Raw genomic sequence first — 27,461 nt, 5'->3', positions numbered from 1 at the left:
TAAAAAAAATGAATTGAAGATGAGTCTTCTATTTTTTTAAAACAACTATAAAGCACATTAATGTTTCCTTACATTTCCATTTTAAGCCGTAAAATAAGAAATTTCATTTGGGACATATAGGAGGAAAAATTTATACATTTAGATAAACAAAATGTCTATCCAAAAAAAAAAACATGAGAGCCTGCAAGTTTTGTAAAAGTCAAGAAAACATAATGTTGTGTAAGTTTCTATCTTAAAAACAAAACACAAAAGATATCTTTTAATAATCACTTGTGGTACATGGAAAGAAACATTAGAGCTTGCAATTTCATGAAATCATAGCCGTTATTAGGGGTGTTCACGGTCCGATTTTAACGGATTTTTGATCAAATCATGAACCAAACCGTTATGAACGGTTTTTCATTTTGTAACCGAAACCAAACGGTAGAACTCTAAAACCGAACTGAACGAAACCGTTAGTAACGGTTTGGTTTCACGGTTTAGGCTTATTGGGCTTCTTTATAAAATGTCCAAAATAAGATGTAAAGCCTTGAAAAATTTGCAGATTTCAAATTGTCATAACACAAACTCTTGAAAAAGTAACAATGTGGTCTAAACACAATTAAACGTCCCTAGTTTCATTGCAGAGTCAAGGTTTACGTTTATCGAATTGGTTCAGTTGTTTCTTGACAACAGCCATGTCTTTTAATGCGCTATGGACTCTGTCACCCGAGTTTATTGCAGCCCAAAATAGTTTATTGCGTTGCTTTGATTATTGTCTGCTATGTTGAAAAACTGCACGTACGCTTACAACTAATTTGCATAGGTTAAATTCACTATTAGTAATTACACATTCTAAGCAAGTTCATTAAATCATTCAAGTCTATCTATGATGTAATGAACACACACATATATCTTTACCCCACAACAAATAGCAAAAGCCATTTCAACAAATAGCAAAAACAATGAGAAAAGCTGATAACATATTAGAACATAAACCTGAGCAAAGACTTACACAGACTTATAAAGTCTAAAACAATAAAAAAAAAATAAAGATAGAGATTTGATACCTCCATTTGCTTTAAAAATGAGATTGTTGTGACTTCTGTCCCTGGTAGAACATGATTGCATCACGTTCATGTTCGGGCAGTTAACAAATCAAGCGTTGAAACCCTAAATCCTTACTGACATTATGAGGTATTCCACAATCCACAAAAAAAATGGAAACATTAATAAAAAATGGCCTCAAATTAGGGCTGTAGAAATATAAAAATGAATCACCAGAGCGTGAGAGAAATTGATGTTTCCGTGGAGGCGCCTGCACATACAAATTAGCCATCAATAAATGATATAGATTAGCAGGCCCATTAGGAATTAAGGGGAATCGAGAATTGAAAGGATCCGTCAGGAATCATTTATTCATCATTCAATTTAGAAGTTTCAATTGGTTACATAAGCGTTCAATTGAATTGATTTCATATAAATTGCAATTTAACGTAGTCGTCGGCGAGTATAAATAATAAATTAACGTTTATTGATATTACTTGGAAGGTCTTTAATTTATCGGCGTCTCCCAATCAATTGGTTAAATTACCATCTTGTCCACAGAAAGACTTGTAAAAATCTCAACTTTGTTGAAATTCAAACTCATCATCATAGTCGTTTCGGATTTGAGAACGCCAAACAAAACATAGTAACATAAAGCGTGTAATTTGTAGAAAACCAAGTGCTGAAGCATTGACCTCGAATTTGTGTAAGATGCCGGCCCTGTATTGTTGTATTGTTGCTGCAACTGAAATATGAAGTAATTTAATAGTTAAAAGCAAAGCTGTAAAATGTGGGCCGAATATCCAAGATTAGATTCACAATTTGTGGTAGTGCATATGCTTTTCAATTATTATTTAACTACATTTCTAATGTAGTCTTCTATGCAATGACACAAGTATGTTAATGTATGTACAAATGTAGCAGAGTAAGTAGTGCTTTTCTGACCTGGTTAATGAGTACACAAACGAGAAAGGCTTGAGTTTTGTGTAGAGAAAAGCAAGCATCACTTTAACTCCAAGAACAAGATAATTCCAGTTCATCTATGCAATTAATAGTAGGGAAATTGGCACAATCATTTTCTTGGCTAACATCAAGAAATTGTGTGGACTATCATCAGTCTCCAATTCGCCAAACATCCCCATGCTATGGTGGTCTACTGTTATGACATATCCTTCAACATCATGTATCGTCAATTTAAAAGAATAGATATAGTGGTGTCACAATGGTAGTTTTTTACATGGTTCTGTAAAAGAATTTGTTTAATTTTTTTCAACGTAGTCATTTTTTTGTCAACAATGATTCTATATTTAGTTGTTATAATAGCCTTACAAATCATTCAAGACCACTAATTCTCAAAACAAGTCAGGGATCAAGATGGCAAGCCAGTTTCAAATAACCAATCCATTTAATTTCAACAAGTGTTGCATACAAACTGAATAATTAGTAATTAGCATATTAATACATGTAAATTCAATAATCATGTTTCGAAACTAACCCGTAACACTTTTTGTACTGCCACATACAACGTCAAAACTGACCCGAAACACTTTTTGTAAGAACATGAACCAAACTATTTATAATTTCAAAATTGGTCACTGCCTGTTTCAACTCGAACCAATTTAATTTTATTAATAAAAGGGTTTGAACCAAACTCATTCTACCCTGAACCCTGTTCGACCTGACCCATTTTGACCCACTATGTAGCCCGACTTGGCCCGCATGAACTTTTCATGTCCAAAGTTTCATCATTTTTTTTGTTTTAAATTCGGCCACAACCCGCTTCAACACATTTAACATACAGACGTAATCAAGTTGAACTGTTTAACCGGTTTAATCATATAATAACCCAAATCGTTAAGATAATAATTACAATAATTTAAATAGCTTAAAATAATAATAATACTTGATAATATAAATTAATTATTAATTTGGAGGATAACGTTGTGATCTTTTAGTTTAAAAAAAAAATAAAAAAAAATAAATAAATAAAGACAATAATAGAGATAAATATGCAAAAATCAATCAATAGATAAAACTCAAAACACTTTCACATGCATCAAACGAATTCCCAGAGAAAAATGGGATTTCAATCCCTTATCGGCTACAAAAATCTCGATCGATTACGACGCCAGTAACCTCTCATAAGATGTCACGAAGCCCACATATCGCATCTATATAATATCTTTGCTTTCCGTTCGACCTCCCATTCCAATTTCGCCGGAGAACCGCCATCTTCACCCTTCTCCACTTAAATCACCGCTGCCGTCTTCCGTTGTCACTATAGACAGGCATCGCCTCCACCGTTGTTGGTTACTGGGAGGCCGCCACCATCACCTTCTGTTGTGCGTGCCGATTACCGAAGGGAGTCATCGCCACGGAAGCCACTGTCTTATTCCTGATAATTGTTATCGCTCATCCGCCGAGGTACCGAACACGTTCTCTATTTCTATTTCGTCTATGTTTTTAACCTTAGCCAATAACCTTGTGATCGTTGATCTATTTCCGCAATGTAAAACCTTGTTTAATTAGAAGATTTTGTTTAAAACCAAAATTTAAAATACATACAAAGTTCCATGCATGTTGTAAGTGCTCATGCATGTTTTGTGTATAGCCTGTTCGTTATACATATATATACATATATAATTGATACCTAGAGTTAAATATGAAAGCATAATGTAACTAATATGAAATTTCTTTCCTTTATGAATCTGGTATGTATAACCAGTAACCAAACTTATGAATTTAAGTTAGGAATTATTAAGTATATAAAGAGTTTTGTTGGTTTTAATAAGAAGTTGAAGTTAGTTTCGTTCCTATATAATGAGCAAAAAGGTTTAGTGATTCATAATATATTTAAAGCTCAAACTTTTTTGGATAATTACTAAAATGATCTTATGACGGTGTGTTTAAATAATAAATTGTGAATTTTAGAAGGCATATGTCGTGGGCGGAAATCAACGAATCAACCCATGTAAATCAAATTCGTGTATCTAAATAATAAAATTGTAAATAAACCGTAGGTACTCATAATTGTTGAAGACAAGCCAACTTGTTTACTTTTGCTTAATACATAAGGTACGGTTTCCGTCTTTGTTTCCTCTTAGTATTATTTATATTCCGTTACTTCGTAGTACGGATTCTGGTTTCTGTCACTCATAGTATAAATTTTATTTTGTTACTTTGTAGTACAGTTTCTGTTTTTGTTCACTTTTAGTATTGACTCTATTCCGTTACTTTGTAGTACGGATTTTCGTTACGCGTCGGTTATATTTTGAGTTCAGTTATTTTATATAATATATTTTAGTTATACGACTTTAGTTCAGTACTCTGTTACCCGAGCATTTCTGACTTGTCGTTGGGGCGTCAACGACATGGCACTTATCGTGACAGTGCGTAATCAAAGTTCACGGCGTCTCTGAAAGTACTCATGTAGTACCTTGGCCACTTAGAGGCGTATAGATCGATCTTAGCTCCGACTCCTGACTCCTGACATGGCACTTATCGTGACAGTGCGTAATCAAAGTTCACGGCGTCTCTGAAAGTACTCATGTAGTACCTTGGCCACTTAGAGGCGTATAGATCGATCTTAGCTCCGACTTCTGACTCCTGACTCCTGACTCCTGACTTCTGTTTGAGATGGAACAATGTGTGCACGCCACCCACACCGTCTCTTTGGTGCATGGACTAGCTAGCTGTGTACCCCTCTGTTTAGGCTCTGGGTGCTTCCGTATTACACGACCTATTTATTTTAACATCATCGTCGTGTATTTTAGTAATTATATTTTGTTTCGCTATATTTCTGGTCCGTTTTGATATGTGTATATGTATTTGATTAAATTTGAGTATATTCAGATTACGTCCCGATCGTGTATCGGATTATGTTTCGCATTTAATTATAGTTCAGTTAAATGTTACACGTTATATGTTACACGTCACACATTATATGTTACAAGTTATATGTTTCTGGCTCTGGGTGTTTTTGTTATATGTTTCTGGCTCTGGGTGTTTTTGTTATAGTTCTGATATATTTCCGCATGCGTTTGACCATGTTCTGGCCAAGTGTCGGATCATACATCCGAATTTTGTTAAGTATATGTTTCGGTAAAAAGGGTTGGTTTCGAGTTTGAATTGAAGTTCGTATATTTATTCTCTTACGTCTGTCCTTACCTATACTATTGTTCTTTCCGTTACTGGGCAATTTTTGGCTCAGCCGTGTTTTCTTGTTTTGTTTTTTCTTATTTTGTTTTCAGGTAATCCGGGATTCTGGGAATTTAGTGATGAGAGATAAAAATAATGAAGTTCAAGCTTCTAAAAGTTAATTCATTTTGTTTAATAATATGACGTAGGTTGCATTAATTTTTGTTGTATTTTGGATTGTGGCGTTGATTTGATATCTGTAATAGTAACACGTTAGTGTAAGGCCCCGAACCCGGTAGCCCTACTTTAGCGTCGGATTTACTCATAAACACAGTTCTAAATATCAGAGTTAATTAAAAACTTTACGCGGAATATAAAACTTTCATAAAACATTCCTCTTGTCTTTCAAAATCAAAACATAACTTATAAAACATATCAGATCTTCAGATGCCAGGCTTTAGTCTTCTGCCATGTGTCCTCCACTCAAGCCAGCTGTCTCATCCTACTCACCTGCGTGCATACTAAAAGTCAGCTACGCTGAGTGAGTTCTAGTTAATCGAACGCCATACAATACATACACATACATACATGTCCGTAGATACATATCCATACTTCACTAGTTACCCTTCTGTTCTACTTACATACTTGCTACCATACATACATACATATCTACAATCACTAACCTCAGTCTACCGAGAGTACGTTCATAGTTCACCGTCTATACCTGTACTCAATGTCGTGAACACGTACAAAGGTCCGCATTCCTTACCTATGTTCACCCTTTGTGGTACGTGCAAGGTCCGCAGTCCTTCCCTATACCATCCTACATCCACAACACGTACAAGGTCCACAGTCCTTCCCTATGTTGCAACCTAAACCATAGCACGTACGAGGTCCGCAGTCCTCCCCTATGCTACCACAATACAACTACAGCACGTATAAGGTCCACAGTCCTTACCTATGTTCACCCTTTGTGGTACGTGCAAGGTCCGCAGTCCTTCCCTATACCATCCTACATCCACAACACGTACAAGGTCCACAGTCCTTCCCTATGTTGCAACCTAAACCATAGCACGTACGAGGTCCGCAGTCCTCCCCTATGCTACCACAATACAACTACAGCACGTATAAGGTCCACAGTCCTTACCTATGCTGATGCCTATCTATAATACGTATAAGGTCCGCAGTCCTTAACTACGTTGTCGTCTATTATCTGTAACACGTATAAGGCCCACCGTCCCTATCTACGTTTACATCTATCATCTACTTTACGTATAAGGCCCGCAGTCCTTAACTACGTTTACATCTATCATCTACTTTACGTATAAGGCCCGCAGTCCTTAACTACGCCATCACCAGCCGAGTCTATGTCCGACAAAAGCTAGAGGGATTTGCCATCCTAACTTACTATGTCGAACGTAGAACTCACATACCATTCGTGTACCTGTATACACCTACTTCACATATACAATAATTACATCATAGCATAAGAACACCCTAGGCGTTCTTTACATCATTCATTTAACAACCATACCTCTTGTCGATACGTGCAATATCCGAAGATCGTTCACGCCCCGACAAGTATTCATTTGTAATGTTCATACATCTTCGATGTATAATATTTGTACCTTTATTTTTGACCTGACAGTACGCGCAATATCCGAAGATCGTTCGCGTACCGACAAGCAACCATTCATATCCAACACATATATCACATATGGCATACACTTATCACTTAGGATAAATGTATTAACAACACATCGAGTATGCACACAGCCCCGAAAACATAACACATAAATGGGGCTAGAAACTCACCTGAATACTGTTACGCTCTCCGTTAATAGTTATTCCCCTCTTGAGCTGTGCACGGCTAACTGTATAATATTTACACGTATCAATTAACTACTACTACTCGTTTTGTATTTCTATCTATATATGACCCACAACGAACGGGGGTCCGGGGGCAGCGCCCCTGGCAGCGAGGTTCTAGGGGCGGCAGCCCCTAGCGGGGTCCAAGGGGCAGAGCCCCTGGCTGGGGTTAAGCTGCCAGGTCAGCTTGGAAAAATTTTATTTTCGATAACTGCCTTACCACATTTTCCATTAGGTTTTTAATTTATTTTCTAAACGAACCTCACTTCAGGCGAAGTTAAACCTTAGGCGAACTTGGCTTCAGGCGAAGTTAAACCTTAGGCGAACTTGGCTTCAGGCGAAGTTAAACCTTATGCGAACTTGGCTTCAGGCGAAGTTAAACCTTAGGCGAACTTGGCTTCAGGCGAAGTTAAACCTTAGGCGAACTTGGCTTCAGGCGAACTTGGCTTCAGGCGAAGTTATCCTTAGGCGAACTTGGCTTCAGGCGAAGTTATCCTTAGGCGAACTTGGGCGTAGGCGAAGTTATCCTTAGGCGAAGTTACGCTTGAAGGCGAAGTTACGCTTGAAGGCGAAGTTCATCAGGCGAACTTAATCTTGCAGGCGAAGTTGTCGCGCTGCAGATCTGTTTGCCCATAACTCCTTCGTTTCTTAGCCAAATAACTCGATTTTGGTACCCACGGAACCGTATGATCGGCGCCTACAAACCCCAACCATCAAATCGGCCTAAAATCGACGTTTTAGGGGTCCGATTTGGGCAGTTGGGTTTCGGGTCCGGTTAACCCATCCAATCCTAACCATTTTCAGTAATAATAGCTTTGTTAGATTAGTTCTTACCTTACCAACTCAGATCTATCAACAAATCTCGGGTCTCGGCTTCGAATCTAGATCGGTTAGAATGTGTGTGTTTTGAGGGTGTAAGGAGTGTGTGTTAGGGAGTTTGGTGAGAAATGAGATATTTTGGGATTTTGGGGGTATTTATATCCCTGAAATCCCATTCTCATTTAACCTATCTCAATTAACCCAAGTCCATAACCCACTTCCATTACCCGACACTAGCCCGACCCATACCAACTCCTATTCTTTTATTTATTTCCAGATAACCCGAGTAAACTTCCCATCTATTAATAAGTAATATAATTAATATTACCTTTGAAATTTCGGGATGTTACAGTTAGCCTGTTCCGGGTTGGGGTGTTACAGTTATGGTATCAAAGCTCAGGCTCTTTCCTGTAGAAAACTTATACAATAAATAATTAATCATGTGAGTTAATGGGTAGACGTCGGGTTAGGATTCCTCTTTTCGTTCTCCGCGTATTCCGTAAATCTTTATCTTTCAGCTCATACGCTACCTTACTTCCAGATGCCTCCTAGAAGACGTGTGAATCGCCAAAACGAGAATGATGCTGGAAACGACCCTCCTCTTGCGACCCTTGTTACTAACGCCGTCAATGCAGCTATTGCGGAAATAGTCCCTAACATCATACAACAGTTGCAGCAGAACAATGCCGGTGGCAACAATGTCGGTGGTAACAACGCCGGTGGCAACAACGCCAGTGGAAACAATGCTGTTGGCAACAATCATCCTGTTGGTATTCATGTCTGGCTTGAGCGTTTTCAAAAGCAAAAGCCAAAATCCTTTAGTGCTGCTAGTTCTCCAGTAGAAGCTGAAAACTGGATCGCGCACATCGAGAAACTGTTTGAAGTGCTGGGTGTTGAAGATGTGTTTAAGGTTCGGTTAGCTACTTACAAGCTCGAAGATGACGCTCACAGATGGTGGAAGACACTGAAAGCTGCACGTGGTGGAGACAATTATGCTGCTACACTTCCTTGGAATGAATTCCGTACTTTGTTTTACCAACAGTATTTCACTGATGCTGATCGCAGTGAATATTTGAGAGAATATTCTTCAATTATTCAGGCTAATGATGAGCCCATCGTTGAGTTTAAAAATCGTTTCAGTCGATTGGTTAGTTTTCTTGGCCCAACTGTAGGCACGCAAGAACAACAGACCAACCATTTTAAGTGGGCCATTTGTGACCGAGATAGGAAGTTTATCTTGAACCTCCGTTTTAATGACATAAATGAGATAGTTGATGCGGTTAAGAACCTTGATAATGATAAGAAACACCGCCAGAAGTCTTTTGATGAAAGTCGTAAGCGGCCAAGAGAAAATAATCAGGGTCAATCTTCTTCTCAGGTTGGAACCGAACAGTCCCTTGTACCCCGAGACCGTAGACAGCGTACTGATGGGAATTTCAACAATCAGCCACGAAATGGGGGAAATCAAAATCAGAATCATAGGACCGCACAGAATAATATGCAACAACATCATAACCCCACCAGAGCTCAATCACTTAATCAACAAAACCGAAATACTCCTCTGTGTGGCACGTGTGGGAAACGTCATGGAGGTGCTTGTCGTCGAGCTGAAGGTCGTTGTTTTAGATGCGGAGATGCAGGACACATGATCAGAGACTGCCCTCAGCGGGACCCTAGAGCTAATAATGGAGAAAACGCTAGACCTGCGCAAAAAGATTAGTTCTGGGGAAATTGAAGCCATGAACCGTTTTGATTATCCGTATTTGTTTTCGTTTTAGTACCCCGTATTTCAGTTTATTTGGGTTTGATTTCGTGCGAATTTGGATTTTGTTAAGTTTCACACTCTGTTTATCTGTCATGTTAGAAGACTCTTATGTTTGGTATGTTTGAAGTTTAGCATATTTGGGTCGTGTTTCGTATCATTTATGTCAAGATTTTGACATCATTTTTTTTAGTATATCAACACGTCATTTTTTTTATATAAGTTTAGTCTTTAAGATGTGTAATGGAAGGACCGTTAGGACACACTCGTAAGGTAAATTGATGATTATGGTCGCGAACGTAACCATGAATTTACAGGTATGTATGTGTGCTACTAAAATCCATTTTGCAGCTTAATATTCCTCTAATATTTAGATACGACATTGTCTTAAGTTTTCGCTATTATCTGCTAGTGTTACGTGTCTTTTATTATATATTTATTTATTTTTATATCAGTGTAGAAATGCATGTTAATATTCAAAATATGTTTTTGAAAATTTACGTTTTAAGTCTTGATTTTTTTTTAGTATTCCATTAGTTATCACTTTTTATTTCCACTTATAAGTCACATGTTTCAGTTATCTGTCTTTCATTTTGGTTATTAGTTACACAATTTAGTCATAGGCTTTAGCTCATCAAAATTTATTTATTTTAGTTATTAGTTATCCACTATGTTATATGTAATTCTGTGTTCAAATGAAATTTTGATTTCCGTTTATAAGAACTAGTATTATCCGATACAAGTTTTAGGTTACCCATAGTTTCGTTCAATATCATCATGGCAGCGAGTCAGCTATTTCAGTTTGGATGGTTTTGATTTCATATGAATTCTGTTTTATATGTCCTAATATTTGTTTCTGAGACTTTGCAATTGTCATGTCTGAATTTATGAAAGTTTTAAATTTGTTTCGTTTCCGTGATATCCGAAAGTATGTGTCACCGTCTTACAATTTCGAGGACGAAATTTTTTTTAGGGGAGTATAATTATAATAACCCAAATCGTTAAGATAATAATTACAATAATTTAAATAGCTTAAAATAATAATAATACTTGATAATATAAATTAATTATTAATTTGGAGGATAACGTTGTGATCTTTTAGTTTAAAAAAAAAAAAAATAAATAAAGACAATAATAGAGATAAATATGCAAAAATCAATCAATAGATAAAACTCAAACACTTTCACATGCATCAAACGAATTCCCAGAGAAAAATGGGATTTCAATCCCTTATCGGCTACAAAAATCTCGATCGATTACGACGCCAGTAACCTCTCATAAGATGTCACGAAGCCCACATATCGCATCTATATAATATCTTTGCTTTCCGTTCGACCTCCCATTCCAATTTCGCCGGAGAACCGCCATCTTCACCCTTCTCCACTTAAATCACCGCTGCCGTCTTCCGTTGTCACTATAGACAGGCATCGCCTCCACCGTTGTTGGTTACTGGGAGGCCGCCACCATCACCTTCTGTTGTGCGTGCCGATTACCGAAGGGAGTCATCGCCACGGAAGCCACTGTCTTATTCCTGATAATTGTTATCGCTCATCCGCCGAGGTACCGAACACGTTCTCTATTTCTATTTCGTCTATGTTTTTAACCTTAGCCAATAACCTTGTGATCGTTGATCTATTTCCGCAATGTAAAACCTTGTTTAATTAGAAGATTTTGTTTAAAACCAAAATTTAAAATACATACAAAGTTCCATGCATGTTGTAAGTGCTCATGCATGTTTTGTGTATAGCCTGTTCGTTATACATATATATACATATATAATTGATACCTAGAGTTAAATATGAAAGCATAATGTAACTAATATGAAATTTCTTTCCTTTATGAATCTGGTATGTATAACCAGTAACCAAACTTATGAATTTAAGTTAGGAATTATTAAGTATATAAAGAGTTTTGTTGGTTTTAATAAGAAGTTGAAGTTAGTTTCGTTCCTATATAATGAGCAAAAAGGTTTAGTGATTCATAATATATTTAAAGCTCAAACGTTTTTGGATAATTACTAAAATGATCTTATGACGGTGTGTTTAAATAATAAATTGTGAATTTTAGAAGGCATATGTCGTGGGCGGAAATCAACGAATCAACCCATGTAAATCAAATTCGTGTATCTAAATAATAAAATTGTAAATAAACCGTAGGTACTCATAATTGTTGAAGACAAGCCAACTTGTTTACTTTTGCTTAATACATAAGGTACGGTTTCCGTCTTTGTTTCCTCTTAGTATTATTTATATTCCGTTACTTCGTAGTACGGATTCTGGTTTCTGTCACTCATAGTATAAATTTTATTTTGTTACTTTGTAGTACAGTTTCTGTTTTTGTTCACTTTTAGTATTGACTCTATTCCGTTACTTTGTAGTACGGATTTTCGTTACGCGTCGGTTATATTTTGAGTTCAGTTATTTTATATAATATATTTTAGTTATACGACTTTAGTTCAGTACTCTGTTACCCGAGCATTTCTGACTTGTCGTTGGGGCGTCAACGACATGGCACTTATCGTGACAGTGCGTAATCAAAGTTCACGGCGTCTCTGAAAGTACTCATGTAGTACCTTGGCCACTTAGAGGCGTATAGATCGATCTTAGCTCCGACTCCTGACTCCTGACATGGCACTTATCGTGACAGTGCGTAATCAAAGTTCACGGCGTCTCTGAAAGTACTCATGTAGTACCTTGGCCACTTAGAGGCGTATAGATCGATCTTAGCTCCGACTTCTGACTCCTGACTCCTGACTCCTGACTTCTGTTTGAGATGGAACAATGTGTGCACGCCACCCACACCGTCTCTTTGGTGCATGGACTAGCTAGCTGTGTACCCCTCTGTTTAGGCTCTGGGTGCTTCCGTATTACACGACCTATTTATTTTAACATCATCGTCGTGTATTTTAGTAATTATATTTTGTTTCGCTATATTTCTGGTCCGTTTTGATATGTGTATATGTATTTGATTAAATTTGAGTATATTCAGATTACGTCCCGATCGTGTATCGGATTATGTTTCGCATTTAATTATAGTTCAGTTAAATGTTACACGTTATATGTTACACGTCACACATTATATGTTACAAGTTATATGTTTCTGGCTCTGGGTGTTTTTGTTATATGTTTCTGGCTCTGGGTGTTTTTGTTATAGTTCTGATATATTTCCGCATGCGTTTGACCATGTTCTGGCCAAGTGTCGGATCATACATCCGAATTTTGTTAAGTATATGTTTCGGTAAAAAGGGTTGGTTTCGAGTTTGAATTGAAGTTCGTATATTTATTCTCTTACGTCTGTCCTTACCTATACTATTGTTCTTTCCGTTACTGGGCAATTTTTGGCTCAGCCGTGTTTTCTTGTTTTGTTTTTTCTTATTTTGTTTTCAGGTAATCCGGGAATCTGGGAATTTAGTGATGAGAGATAAAAATAATGAAGTTCAAGCTTCTAAAAGTTAATTCATTTTGTTTAATAATATGACGTAGGTTGCATTAATTTTTGTTGTATTTTGGATTGTGGCGTTGATTTGATATCTGTAATAGTAACACGTTAGCCTGTTCCGGGTTGGGGTGTTACAAATCAAAAGGGGATTTCTTCACATGCGAAATAACGTCATAATTTTGATGGTTCAATTTCGAGCCAGACTTTGGGCATCGTTTCAAGTTAAACTCACCAACTCGCGAACACCACCCCGTTTAACAAAAAAAAGATTATACTTTTTTTTAATAAAATGAGCTAAAGCAATCTTGTTAATACACTGTATCATTTTTAGTTTTCTTATTTTCCGCGAAAACTTTGGGCATCGTTTCAAGTTAGACTCACCAACTCGTGGCCACCCCGTTTAACAAAAAAAATAATATGCCTATATTTGATAAATAAGCTAAAGCAATCTTGTTAATTCACTTACACTGTATCATTTTTAATTTTCTAATTCTCTGCAAGTGCTATATAGTTGATTAAACGTACCTTGGAAAACATTTTCTGCGTATTCCGCAATATATCTGACATTTTCGCAAGCGCTAGATATATTCTGATGCTAGAAATTAAATTTACAAGTTAACCAGAATAATAACTAATTAATAAACATATAAAGATAATCATAGCTACAAATAAAAAATCCAGATACCTGTGTAAGGTATCCAAAGATAACGATGTTAACGGTTTTGACCGGAGACTCATAGGTGATCAGACCTCTTACATTGTTCACCTATTAAGTCAAAATTTGGTTTCAATATTATAAAATTTCTGAGTCAAGGACTGTGTTCGAAATCAATAGTAGTAGTGGCCGGTAAAATAAAAGAACTCCCCATATATCATTGATCTGAGCACGCACAACTTCCGAAACCTCTTATAAGTTTGAGCATGCATCATTGTTATTTTCATTTGATTGAGCTTTTTGAGATGCTGCAGTAAAACTATGTTTATATTCATATTTGAATGATCTATAGTGTACGCACAAAAGTCAAACTTTGGCCATATAAGCATTTCAATGTCAAACAAAAATAAGTAGTCAATGTATTATAAAATATTAACAAAATGCATCACAAATAGTTCAAGATTTTACTAACGTTGACAAACAAAAAATCATCACAGGTACTATAAAATTAGACATATTTATGAAACACAAAACTTTGCAATTTAACAAAACATCATAAAGATAGCAATTGCTACAATTAATTTCCATTGAGATAGAAAAGTTTGTTACCTGATCATTGACTACTCATCAAAAGAGTTTTTTTAGCTATAGATACTCATTGATGCACCTAAAATAAAGAAACGAAAATAAAAAGAGAAAAAATTGAACGATGTGTACCTATTTTTCGGCATGATGTTTCGTAAGGATGACCGACATGATAAGTTTGAGTTTTCTTTTGACGATATAATTTCTTATGTTAAGTCCTTAAGTTCTATATTATATGTCTGTAGTATTTATTACAATGTTGTCGTCCCAAAAAATATACTACAAATTATCTTGTCAGTTATAATTATATGTGTAGTATTTATTAAACGATTTCAATATTTTCTCATGTGTCGTACACGGGTAAATAGCCTAGTTAGTAACGTAATATGTAGCCTATTTTTCTTGTTTTAGTCTACATGTTCACCCTTTAAAACCTCAAGTCCACCACCTAAACCAATTAACTAATCCTAATTGCCTAATTTTGATTTTGAATGCATGGTGTCATTGTGAATCAACCTTTTGGCACCTAGACACTGCTCAACTTCTCATCATCTTCTGCCTTGTCTTGGCCACTCCGTATTGTACTTTCTGCTTCTGCTTCTGCTTCTAGGTAATAGTAAGACATTCACCTCATCAATTATGTACGTACACTTGTAAGTAATAATATTGTTTATTATAAAATGATCAATCTATTCTATTTTGTGTGTCCAGTCCAGTCCACCAACTGTTCGATGAAATGCCAACAATTCCTTGTTTACTTCAATCCCTTTTTATTTATTTCTAACTAACTAACTAATTACTTCCTGACTCACATATATTATACAGATCATCACATCTCATACATAATAACATTCAAACCAAAATGGCGCCAAAACATTCCACTCACTTGCTTCAGAAGATAAGAGGTAATAAGATGCATCCAAATTGATCAATTATGTTACATTTTATCATTTTCTGACAATTTTGATTCCATTTAATGCAATCTGTACACGCATTTGCAGGTTTTACGCGTTCCATTGTCGAAGATCTTTCCAACGGTCGTGCTCCGGTGATCTACATCAATCGGTTTCGTAATTACTGCACTGACACTTCTGGAAAATGGTTAGCTATGATCTTAAGATCTATGCAGTAAAAATCGATATTTGAGATACTGGTTATCGTGGTGGGATATCGGTAATTTTAATTGTATACATGTATACGCACGTAAACGTATATAATATTAATACTAATATCAAAAGTTAAAACTTAAAAGTGTCAATATTTTAAACATGGCCTAATCGTAAGTCATGAAATCTTCCTCCGAGCCCACATAAACCAAGGCATCCAAAATATCGGTCAATCAATATTATAATAACTGCATATTTAAGATAATTTCCCCAAATTTTGAATACGCTTTATTAACATGCTTTAATATCCTAATGTTTCGTGTTCGTGTTGCTTTTAAACAGCTATTGCAACCAAAATTCTGTTAAAGGAGTTGAGATTCTCACACTGCAACGAGAATGTCACGCGCGTAGGCTAGGTTAGTATATTTTATTCATCAAAAATTTGTAGTAAAATTTATATCTCCTTCATATAAAAAACTTATGTTTTTTTTTCTTATTGTCAGACATTTTATTGCGGGTGCTACTTATCGTTCAACAACTTTTGCAAGAGAATAGACACGGGTCAAAGAGAGACATATATTACATGCATCCTTCAGTGTTTCAAGGTGAATGTTAAGATACTTTAAATTTTATTATGTCACAGTTTAATAATCTAATTCATTTTTTTACATTTTGTAACAGAACAATCGGTTGTAGATCGTGCCATCAATGATATTTGCATACTTCTTCAGTGCAGTCGTCACAACCTGAATGTTGTATGTAACGCTAACACCCTCATCTTTTTATTTCTGTAATTTTATTATATTTATGTAAGAGTCTCCATTAATGGCTTATTTATTTTTTTGTATCTTTATACTTCTATTTTCATGTTATGTTCCTTCACTTGCAGGTTTCTGTCTCAAAAGGGTGAGTAACACTACTACAACAATACCTTACTTTGTTGAGTTTGCATGATTACTTATTAATCTTTTAGTTATTATTATTATTATTATTATTTCAGATTAGTGATGGGATGGCTAAGATTCTCAGAAGCTGACAGGATATTCAACTGTATGAACCACCCTGATACTGTAAGAAGGAAAACATCATCCTTTATGAGTTGGCGTGTAAACAAATCAAACGTTTAGGGAACCGTTTGATGCGAAGTTCGTTTATTTAATAAATTGATGAAGGCCCAAGTATTGACGAATAGCCCATGTTATATTTGGAGGCCCATGATCGTGTCTCCAAAGGTGGCCCACGAAAACGGGCATAACTTGGCCCACGAAGCTCCGTTTCAGGCCTATTACCAGTCAAATCGAAGCTTGAGACGAGGAGCCCATTGTGGCAAACGCCAACGGCGGTTTGGCCCCTGTCCGAAGCCCAAAAACGCCTCCTAAATAAAGTTTTGGGCCTTTTTATCTTTTTTCAGCACTTTTTATCTTTTTGTTTTTGGGTTTGTGTTTGGCCCATGGCCCATTTTAGGCCCGTTTCGTATTTGGAAGTCTTTTTATATGCTTGTAATGTAATTCCAAAAGTTAGACTTGAATTTTATAATAATTAATTTTCCTCTTCATTTTCCCTGACCTTTGGGTGGGATTTTTAGGGTTTGGAAGTTCATCACGGTATTCGATTGAATCAACGTGATCGATCTTCATTCTCGTTTTACCGCTGCATCATAAATGAACACAAAATTCTGTTCATTTAGTTAAATGAATGAACATGAACACGTCTCGTTCGCTCATTATGTTTGTTTATGTTCGATCGTTTAAATTGTTTAAGTTGTCGAATCTAATTTAGTCTAATTTTAATAACTTTTTAGGCCCAACACATTGTTTTTCACATTATTTTTAACTGTTTTTACCTCACGTTTGTTCATTTATGTTTGTTCATGTACCATTCGTTTATACCGTTAACGAACGAACACGGAGATGTTCATTTTCTTAACGAACGAGCACAGACATGTACATTTTCTTAACGAATGAACACAGACAAGAAAACCCTTGTTCGTTTATCTGTTTGTGTTTGATCGTTTGTTCGGTTCGTTTACAAGTCTATTTGTGAGTTAACGTTTAACCAAATTTTGAAGGTTAATAACTGGTTTTCTTGCAGGCACACTCTATTCCAGTACTTGTAGAAGAAGTGAAAGGTGAAAAACATTATTTCCATATATCAACATAGAGTAATAATATATGTTATTTCCTCATATGAGATGATGCTAATATTATACTAATTGGATTGTATACATATTATTAGTGTTGCAGACTACATACTAGTTGTGGAAAAGGAATCAGTATTCCAACGACTAGCAAATGATTGTTTTTGCAAGAATAATCGTTGCATTGTTGTCACGGTGAGCTTGTATTATTAGGGGAAAGTACTTACAGTTATCAGCTATTAACTATATATAATTACAGGGCAGAGGTTATCCAGATATTCCAACAAGGCGGTAATATTCAAATTTTCCTTTTTCTTTAATTTATAAAACAACTTTAATCTTGATATTGTTTGTACAATTTTTTAAACAGGTTCTTACGATTACTAATCGAGCAACTGCACTTACCTACCTATTGTTTGGTTGACTGTGATCCATATGGGTTTGACATTTTGACCACATACAGATTCGGCTCAATGGTAAAAATAACAAGTTTTTTAGTTAATTACAGTTTCAAGCATGGTAACAGTTTTAATAATTGATTTGTTTTACTGTTAAAGCAAATGGCATATGATGCAAAGATAATGAAGCTTCCTGAAATAAAATGGCTTGGAGTATTTCCTTCAGATGCTGCAAAATTTAATATTCCACAACACTGTCTCCTTCCTATGACAACCGAAGGTGTACTCGAGTACTTCCACATGCCTAAAATTTGCTTGTAAACGAACCGAACATGTAGTGAACCTTTCATGTGTGTTCGTTTATGTAATAAATGAACAAACATGAACAAATATTTTGTTCATTTAGTTACACAAACGAGCATGAACACAGTCTAGTTTCATTAAATTTTTAGGCATAACATATAGATTTTCATGTTTCCTTTTTAATTGGTGTTTGCTCGGTTTAAATTCATCATCTATGTTCAACTATCTTCATTTGTTTATGTTCGTGAACCGTTTGTTTATACTATTAACAAACGGACATGAACATGCTCTTTTCTTAGTGAACTGACACGAACGTTTGTTTGGTTAAAGTTAAACAAACGAACATGCCCCGTTTGTGTTCGTTCGGTTCGTTTACAAGCCAAGCCTACCTAAAATTATATTCCTCTAAATTATTAAATTAGCTCAGTTTTTTGCATCAGTTATTTAATTTTGTTACTTTTGTTAATCAGATAAGATCAAAACAGAGGCAATTTTAAATCGATGCTATTTACAGAGAGAAGTACCACAGTGGAGGTTTATACTTCATATTAGATAATGCTCTTTATTTATTATTATTAATATTATTGTTACCCTGCATGTACTGAAATCATCCTTATAATTTGTTTCTTTATAAGGTTGGAATTACAGTTACTGCTGCAGAGTGGAGTCAAGTTTGAGATTGAAGCGTTATCGGTGCACTCGCTTACCTTTTTATCAAAACAATATCTACCGTCTAAGATTCATGGTAAATATAATTGTTTGTATATATTAATCAAATTTTCAAAATTTTAGAAACACCATTATTTTAGAATAATATTGTTACAACTTACACATGATTATTTAGTTTCTGTTCTGGGAGTTGATAATATCTTCCTTGTTAGTAATAAAATCTATGATCTTGTTTATTTCCTACAATGATTCACCCAAATAAAATTCAAGATTTTCCAAAATCAACAGAAAACTATAATAAAAAATTTCCAAAATTAAAAGATTTTGTCTCTGCACATATATATATATATATATATATATATATATATATATATATATATATATCATGCAAAATTCTTCTTATTGTTTATTGTTTCATCTGTTTGAGACGTCAGTTTTTCACCATGAATCCTTGTTCAGATATGGTAAAACCTTTTGGTTCTTATGTATATGTTAATATTAAATAATATGCACCATATGAAACTGTTTGATTTGATTTTATATATTAATTATATTTGAAGGAATGCACCATGAGAGTCGACTCCAAATGCGAGTGCTGTGTGATGAAGGTGCATGACGTCTTGCGTTCGGTCCGTGGTAAGCTTTTCTTTTATATGTATATGTGTGTGCGTGCGCCTGCGCGTATATCATGTTTATTCTATTAATGTTTGATATAATGATTTCAAATGTTTGGTGTTTATTCGGTTACCTGGGATGTTGAAGAAAACTTATTTAAAATATCGGGAGAAGTTGAACCGAGTGTGTTATTAAAGGCGGTGTTCCGAACCGGTAAGCACGCTGAGTTTGTAACAGTTAAACCCAAGCACCCACAACTAAGAAAAAAATACTACAATAATGGTGCTAGTGGGCCCCCCATTGGTGGTTATAATAATATGCCCTATTATAGAGGTGCTGGTTATATCCAATATAACCCTTATATCCCACCACGTGTTCATTATGATCCGCCGCCTCTAGTTGATTACCCGTCTTCTCACGGTTGTAACGGTTATAATTACAATAATGCCACCAACAGTGACCACGTGTATCCTCTACCACAGGCCAATTACGTGCCGTCTTCTCACGGTTATAACGGTTATAATCACAATGCCACCACCAGTGACCACGTGTATCCTCTACCACAGGCCAATTACGTGCCGTCTTCTCACGGTTATAACGGTTATAATCACAATGCCACCACCAGTGACCACGTGTATCCTCTACCACATGCCAATTACATGCCATCATACCCGTCGCAAGAACATGACGCGTATGCTAATTTTGAAAGCATTAGTCCTTGCACCATTATGTGAGATAAGTTGGTTGTTTTTTTTTTGTTCCAAGTGAAAGTTGAACATGAATTGATTTATTGTTTGGTTTTTTAAGGGTTTCCAAAACATGTGTTGATTTATGTGTGAAATAATGATGATATTTTGGTTATTGGTGGAATATTGAGACTGATTGGTTATGGTCATAAGAAAAAGAAGTTAGAATGAGATGCCCTAACACAATAATGGGTGAGAAGAATCTGCTTTTTGGTAAGTGCAAGTTATGGCCATTTAATTTAGAGCCACATTTGAGCCTTTTCTTTTGCAATAATTCGTAAATGCCATGAATAGACGACTTCAACCCTACACTGTTATAACATGACATGAAGGTTAATCAACTTTAACCTCACGCGGTTACGGTGTTATAACATGACACGAAGTTAAACATGTTAGGGCATAAGCAGGTTGTCACATGATAATAAACATGTTTAACTAGGTTTAACATTTATGACATACGATATTTGATTAATTGTGCTAAATCAATTAACGTGTTGTGATGACGTGTTTGAATTTCGTTTATCAAAACGAAATAGTTTTTGTAGTTTTAAGTATGTTATGAATTTGTGATTTAAATATCTTACTGTAATTTTGTAAACTTTATTTTATCGTATTAAAATTTTTTTTTTAATATTTAGTGAATCATGTCAATAATCATGTTAATCATGTTGCGTCATTCGTGCTATCATGTTACTTATTTAATCATCTTAAAAAGGATTGTATATTATAAGTGAACAAGTTGTATTTAATCGTGCAAAAGATGTCTTCTCACATACTCTACTTGTTGAACATGTCCATGTTAGCATTTAGGTAATTGACATGTTTAGATAAAAATGTGTTTGGCTTCAGCAGTCAAGTTAATGTTTTGTGTCGAATACAACATGTTTAACCTGTCGAAGAGACCCTTGAGCTTAGAAAAGGTCGGCCATGGAGGGTGGCTGGATAGTCGACGGCCACAGGCCCAGATTTAAAAAAAAAATTTATATGTAACTGATGAAAAAAATAAGTATAATCAATGTTTCAACATAGTTATATAACCACTAGTTTGGTCTAATGGCAAAAAGGTATACATCTATCCAAAAGGTTGTGGGTTCTAACCTTATTTGAGACATTTTTAAGCTTATTTTTATACCAAAGTTTTTTACACAACTCAAATTATAATCAAATAAACACAATATAAAATTAAATTGAATAAACCCAATAAAATGTTTCTTTTACTTAAGATTCAAAAAAATATTCGTCTTTAGCCCAAAAAAAATTTTTCGTCTTCTCAGAGTCGGCCCCGAACCTAATTTTTTTGATCCTCGTGTTTAAATAATAGTAAGAAAATATATATTATATTTCATAATTATTCCCTTATCTAAACACGAGTACCAAATTTTGGTCAAGATTCTCGATCTTTATTTATTCTCCTTTTGCGGGTTGCATCCGATACCTTATATGATTCCAAAAGCATTATTTGGTGTTTGTACCCTTTTCCATTCCTTTATGGTGTTTAATTTTTAAATATTTTGTCACCATTTTGAATTTAATTCAATAAATATATATCAAACAACATCCTGCCAAACTTTCATTTGAACCATCAAAGAGTTCTTTTGTAATTAAACGTCTTATTACACTACAACCCAAGCTCACAACTTTTCAAACCCCTATATAATAAGCATCTCATTCCTTCATTCTAACTTACAATTCTATCCATTCTTTCTTATTTCATCACTCATTGAGTCATTTCTATCCTCATCGTCGTCATCATAAAAGCGTGTGTTTGGAGCAAAGAATCACATCAATGAAACGATGGAGCAAATTCAGAAGAAAAGAATAACAAAAAAGGGTGTCACGCAAATGCATTTGGTGTTATCGGTTCTATCTTTTCATTTTTGTGTTCTTACTATTACTATTACTATTACGACTACTATTGCTCTGTCTTGTCAAACTGTGTAGATCTTGCATATCCTATCGAGTTACTTCTGACACGAGGCATGAACAAGACATACGTGTTTCTCATCTGTAATGGGATATTGGTTGTGTTGGTAAAAACGTCAGGTTCTTCAATATCTCAATCAAAATTTGACCTCAAGGAACACATCTACATTAAAAACATTCATGACGCGTTAGAAACACAATATGAGGAAGATGTTGTGGAGGATGAAGAATTGGTAATTAGGGTGGATGGAAATGAGGAAGATGTGGAATTTGTAATGGAGAATGTTGGAGAGAGCATAGAAGAACTAAACAAGAAATTTGATGAGTTTATAAGGAAAAGGAAGGAAGAAATTAGAGGTGATGGTGATCAACTTGCAATGCTTCCTTATGATTGACAAATGAAATATGTATGTACATCGATCTTTATATTATTTTCTTTTAACTCTATATCTTGCTCTAACATATTACATGCATACACACATACGTATTTATACACATACTGACATACATATAGTGATGAATCAAGGATTTGAAATAACACGTGTTCAATTTAGTTTAGACGATAAAACTAATTGTTACGTTGATTTTGTAACAGGTGGGTTGGATCTTTACGTACGGAACATCATATATATATATCTAAATACATGGGGGTAAGTTCAAACAATAGCCACCAAATAGTTATGACCTAAAGAAACCATTTTTTTATGTTTGGCTTATCAGACGTGTAAAATGAGAGAAAATCGCAATTTGTGGAGTGGACAAGACATTAGAGAGCTAGAAGGTTTTAACCTTCCGGTAAAGTACCATCAATTTATCAAATGCAAAAACAATGTTGTTTTAATTCCTAATTGTTTAATGATTCTCCTTTGATATATTAAAAACTAACGGAGTGAAAATTAATACATAAGATTTTAACTCTTTAGGTACATCCTATAAGTGGAAAAAAAATGTATTTTATATTTTAAAGTTTTTAAAATGAAATAAAAAAATAAAATTTAATATATAATTGGGTTTTAAAAATAAAGTAATTATTATATGTAATTTTAGTTTCATTTACTATTTGATAAAAAAACAAAAGTTACATAATTAAATTTCAAAGTTTCATAAAATGAAAGATAGTTTAAATAAATAAAATATGTTTTATTAGTATAATTAGTATATTTTCTTTATTATTATTATTATTATATATGTTTAAAAAGAAACTTGAAGTCATCTCACATTTGTTATTGTAGCTAAATACACAATTCTTGATGCTGGTCATACAAACTTTTTAAGTGAGGAGAGTTTGTAAATTATAAGGTGATGTTATGAGTGATTGTGACTGTAAATTATAGGGTGAGGAGAGAAAAGGTAGTGATTTATTATAAATTTGGGGAAACTTTGTTTGTTTCTATTAATTTTTTAATATTTGTTGAATTGGTTGTGAGTATATAAGAGAGAAAACTATAATGATAATGATATAAAGTAATATTATTTAATTAAACAGGAAAGAGAATGTAGTATTTTGTAGTGTAATTATAAAGATAGGGATGAAGATCCGGATAAGAATCCCCTAAGGTGCAACTTATGAGATGGGTTATTGCCACGTGTTCACATATATGGGTGTATATCTCAGTTGGTGGGTTTTATACCACACAAAGCCTAAATATTCTCATCAAAGCCTAAATATTCTCATCAATCATAAGGCCTCTTTCTCCACAAAACCATCTCCAACACATTCTCTCCTTCGACTACCTCTACCCAGCTGACGGCCACCCTCCGTGCTTTCTATTCTAGTTATTATTAAAATGTATATTTAATAAACGAGACGGATGGAGAAACATGGTGAAAGTGAATATTTTTTTTGAACGGCAAACAAAATAGAATATATAGATAAAACACACAGCTTGCAAGAAGCAAGCATACAACAAGAATAACCACCCAAATACACCCAAATTCATCTAGAACAAACTACCCTCACCACCCGATACAATTAGAAACTAAGATTAAAACTACGCCACTTCTCCCTCGTCAGGTTCGTGTTCTTGGATCTATTCTTCACCCATAAAAAGCTTAACGCTTTAATTTCACTTATTATATGAGCCAACTGTGTCGGCTTCCTTTCGAACAGTTGAGAGTTTCTCACCTTTCAAAGGCACCAAATAACTGTGAGACAAAGACAAGCCAGGACACAAAAGATCTTTTATTATTATTATTATTATTATTATTATTATTATAATAGAATAAATTTGACATCACTTATCACTATTCTACTTGACATCTAATTGGCTACAATTCTTTGTGCTGTTTTAAATTTGATTCTTAAACGGTTATTCGTCTCAACTCGCCTCCGTAACTCTTGGACCGTTAATGTTCAGGTTTTACCAACGACCATGTTTTACCAACTTTTTTGTTTTAGTTCTGGTACCGTAACGAACATAACCGAAACCGACTGAATTTGTTTCGACTCAGTGCCGCAACGCCCAGGACCGACAATGTTTGGGTTTTATCAACGTCAAGGTTTTACGTTTAAATAAATGTAACGAAACCCGATCGAATGTCAATTTTGTTTTTTTAATTATTTTTCTTTGTTTTGTTTTAGTTCTAGTACCGTAATGAACGTGACGGAAACCGACCGAATTCGTGTAAACTTGCCGCAATATTGTTTTACTTCTTGTACCGTAACGAAAACTGACTGATGTCAATTTTTTTATGGTACCATAATGAACGTGACATAAATCTCCGACTGAATTCGTTTCGACTCAGTGCCGCAACGCTCAGAACCAACAACGCTTGGGTTTTATCAACAAGGTTTTACGTCTAAACAAACGTAACGAAAGCCGATCAAATGCCAATTTTGTTTTTTTTATTATTTTTCTTTGTTTCGTTTTAGTTCGAGGACCGTAATGAATGTGACGGAAACCGAATTTTGTTTCACTTCCAATACCGTAACGAAAACTGATTGATTATCAATTTTTTATGGTACCATAACAAACGTGACATAAATCTGCCAAATTTGTATAGTTCACCGCCTCAACGTCATGATGGAACAACATCGGTCGGGTTTTACCAACGCTTGAGTTTTACCGACCGAGACCACCCGATTAGCGTACCTTGATTTTTATAATAATTTTTTTGTTTTATTTTTTGTTTTAGTTATAGTACAACAACGCATGTAATTAAAACCACTTCGCACGTCAGCTTACCGCCTAAACGTTTAGAACCGCCAACGCTTGGGTTTTACCACGTTTAAGTTTTACATACTTGTTCGGCGCAACGTGCCGGATAAAACACTAGTTAGTTGTGCCGGATAAAACACCAGCTATATAGTATATAGAAATTATAAATATAGATGCAATGGCTTAAGAAGTCACGAATCAGTCATTATAACCAAATATTGTTTCTTAATCATGTGATTCTTTTTGTTCTGTTTATTCTAGAATCAGTCATTATAACCAAATATTGTTTCTTAATCATGTGATTCTTTTTGTTCTGTTTATTCTAGATCTTCGTTTAAGTAGATATAATTATACTTTATTACTTATTAGAGAGTAATTTAAACTGTTAAGTAGATATAATTATACTTTATTACTTATTAGAGAGTAATTTAAACTGATTGAACTTGTTAATCATGTAATAAATATAAGTGTTTATGGTTCGGTTAAAACCCTGAAATCGTTTAAACCGGTCATTGGTTTGAGTTTTTTTTTCTTTTTCTTTTTTTTACTTTCGGTTTGTTGGCCGGTTTCAAAATTCTCAAAACGTAGTGAACGGTTAGTTTGCGGTTTATATTGGCAACTGACCATATAAAACCAGACCAGACTGTAAATGTTGAATGCATTTTAATCTTTTTTATTATTAATTATTAAATATGTTTTGTTATATAAATTAGATATAGTTAAAATGTAATTGACCATAATCTTATTATTACAAATAACTTGGCTATATAACTTCAAATTAACCTAATTGCAGTATGATTCTTTTTGTGATCTTTGTTGTTATTATTTTACGTCCTAGATATTCAATTAAAATTTACCATTTATGTGGCTAAAATTATTATTTTTTATTTATAATCCTCTCAAGTATCATATTATGTTGGTGTTTAGTTAAAATTGATGATATATTTAAAATCTTTAAACTAAATTTATTGTTTGTTTAAACTGTGAAACTAAACTGGAACCAGGCCATTAGTAAAGATTCGGTTTCAATTTTCAAAGGTTGAGTTTTGTTTTGGACGACATAAAATCAATATTAATGGTTGGATTCACAAGTTTAACTTAAAACTCATCAAAACCGACACTGAACACCCTTACGTAACATATTAATTTATTTAAAAGAAAAAAATTATAGCAATATCATATTCAAATTAAAGAGAATAAAATACTCGTTTTTATGGTGTAATTTTTTATAAAAATATTAACGTATGAAAAAGCTATAGTCGTTTAAAAAAATGGGTGGGAAGTTAGTTTGAAATTTAAATTTAAAACATAATATGGTTAAAGACGAGGGATCAAACTTGTAAGTTGAATTTAGTGTTTAAAAGACAAGTTTACCCTTACTAACACATGTACCTTATGCATTAACATTTGTAAAGCTCTTAAAATCAAATGTTTTAATTTACCCTTGCCTCATATATCTTTAAATACTATTAAAGCAATACAATTGTGACACATGGTCTTTACCTAGGCTGTCCACATGTGCAATCCATTCATCAAGTTACCATTCTCAGAAGGTCTAATATTGTGCCACGTGTCCTGGTCTCCAAACTCCCAAAAAAACAAAACCCGGTTTATTTTTCACAAACAATATTGATTTCCACTACCGATTCTCTCTCTAATCTCACGATGATTATACCTACTCTAATTCCGCCGGTGAGATCTACAATCAATTCCACCACTGTTTTTCAGTCTAACTTTCCGATGAATATACGAATCCTAAACACGTCGTTCAGATCCACCATCGAACCTCTACAATGTTTACCAATACGAGCCATAATTCCACCGTTCGGATTCGAACCGGTTGGAGACATCAAAATCCTTGGAGTTGATTCTCCGATGATTATATTCAAGGTAACTAACAATCCAATTTTGCAAATACAATTAGTTTTTATAACAAATTCTCAATCTTTCCGTCCAATCTGTTATACGCATATTGTATGTTTACTGATTATTCCGGTCAATTATTTATTGTTTTGTTATTCAAATCTTTATAATTGAATTTCCGGCTAATTTCCAGTCAATTAATTTTTGCCGGTCATTTTTGTATTGTTTTTTTTATTGAATTTAAGTAATTTA

General features: G+C 34.4%; 1 protein-coding gene and 1 long non-coding RNA gene across 2 annotated transcripts; one reads left to right on the top strand and one right to left on the bottom strand.

The window, feature by feature from the left end:
* Nucleotides 1–1,977: 1,977 nt before the first annotated feature.
* LOC143595338 (uncharacterized) lies at nt 1,978–14,097 on the bottom strand. Its single transcript, XR_013146504.1, has 3 exons — nt 13,737–14,097; nt 13,577–13,646; nt 1,978–2,197 (listed from the first exon to the last, which is right to left on the bottom strand). It is a non-coding gene; the product is annotated as an uncharacterized LOC143595338 (long non-coding RNA).
* A 1,056-nt stretch (nt 14,098–15,153) lies between these two features.
* Nucleotides 15,154–20,076, top strand: LOC143595337 (meiotic recombination protein SPO11-1-like). Its single transcript, XM_077074376.1, has 15 exons — nt 15,154–15,196; nt 15,293–15,392; nt 15,740–15,813; nt 15,901–16,002; nt 16,079–16,152; nt 16,287–16,303; nt 16,398–16,467; nt 17,489–17,525; nt 17,623–17,729; nt 17,794–17,825; nt 17,905–18,010; nt 18,092–18,212; nt 18,706–18,769; nt 18,871–18,980; nt 19,465–20,076. Exons 1-15 carry the CDS (start codon nt 15,154–15,156, stop codon nt 19,518–19,520), a joined length of 1,113 nt encoding a protein of 370 aa, XP_076930491.1. The 3' UTR covers nt 19,521–20,076.
* The last annotated feature ends 7,385 nt before the right edge of the window (nt 20,077–27,461 follow it).

The sequence above is a fragment of the Bidens hawaiensis genome, unplaced genomic scaffold (assembly GCF_021521415.1).
Source record: "Bidens hawaiensis isolate Kalapana, Puna unplaced genomic scaffold, B.hawaiensis_p1.1 tig00044921_1, whole genome shotgun sequence".
Classification (NCBI taxonomy): Eukaryota; Viridiplantae; Streptophyta; class Magnoliopsida; order Asterales; family Asteraceae; genus Bidens; species Bidens hawaiensis.
This window is presented reverse-complemented; position numbering and strand designations above follow the sequence as displayed.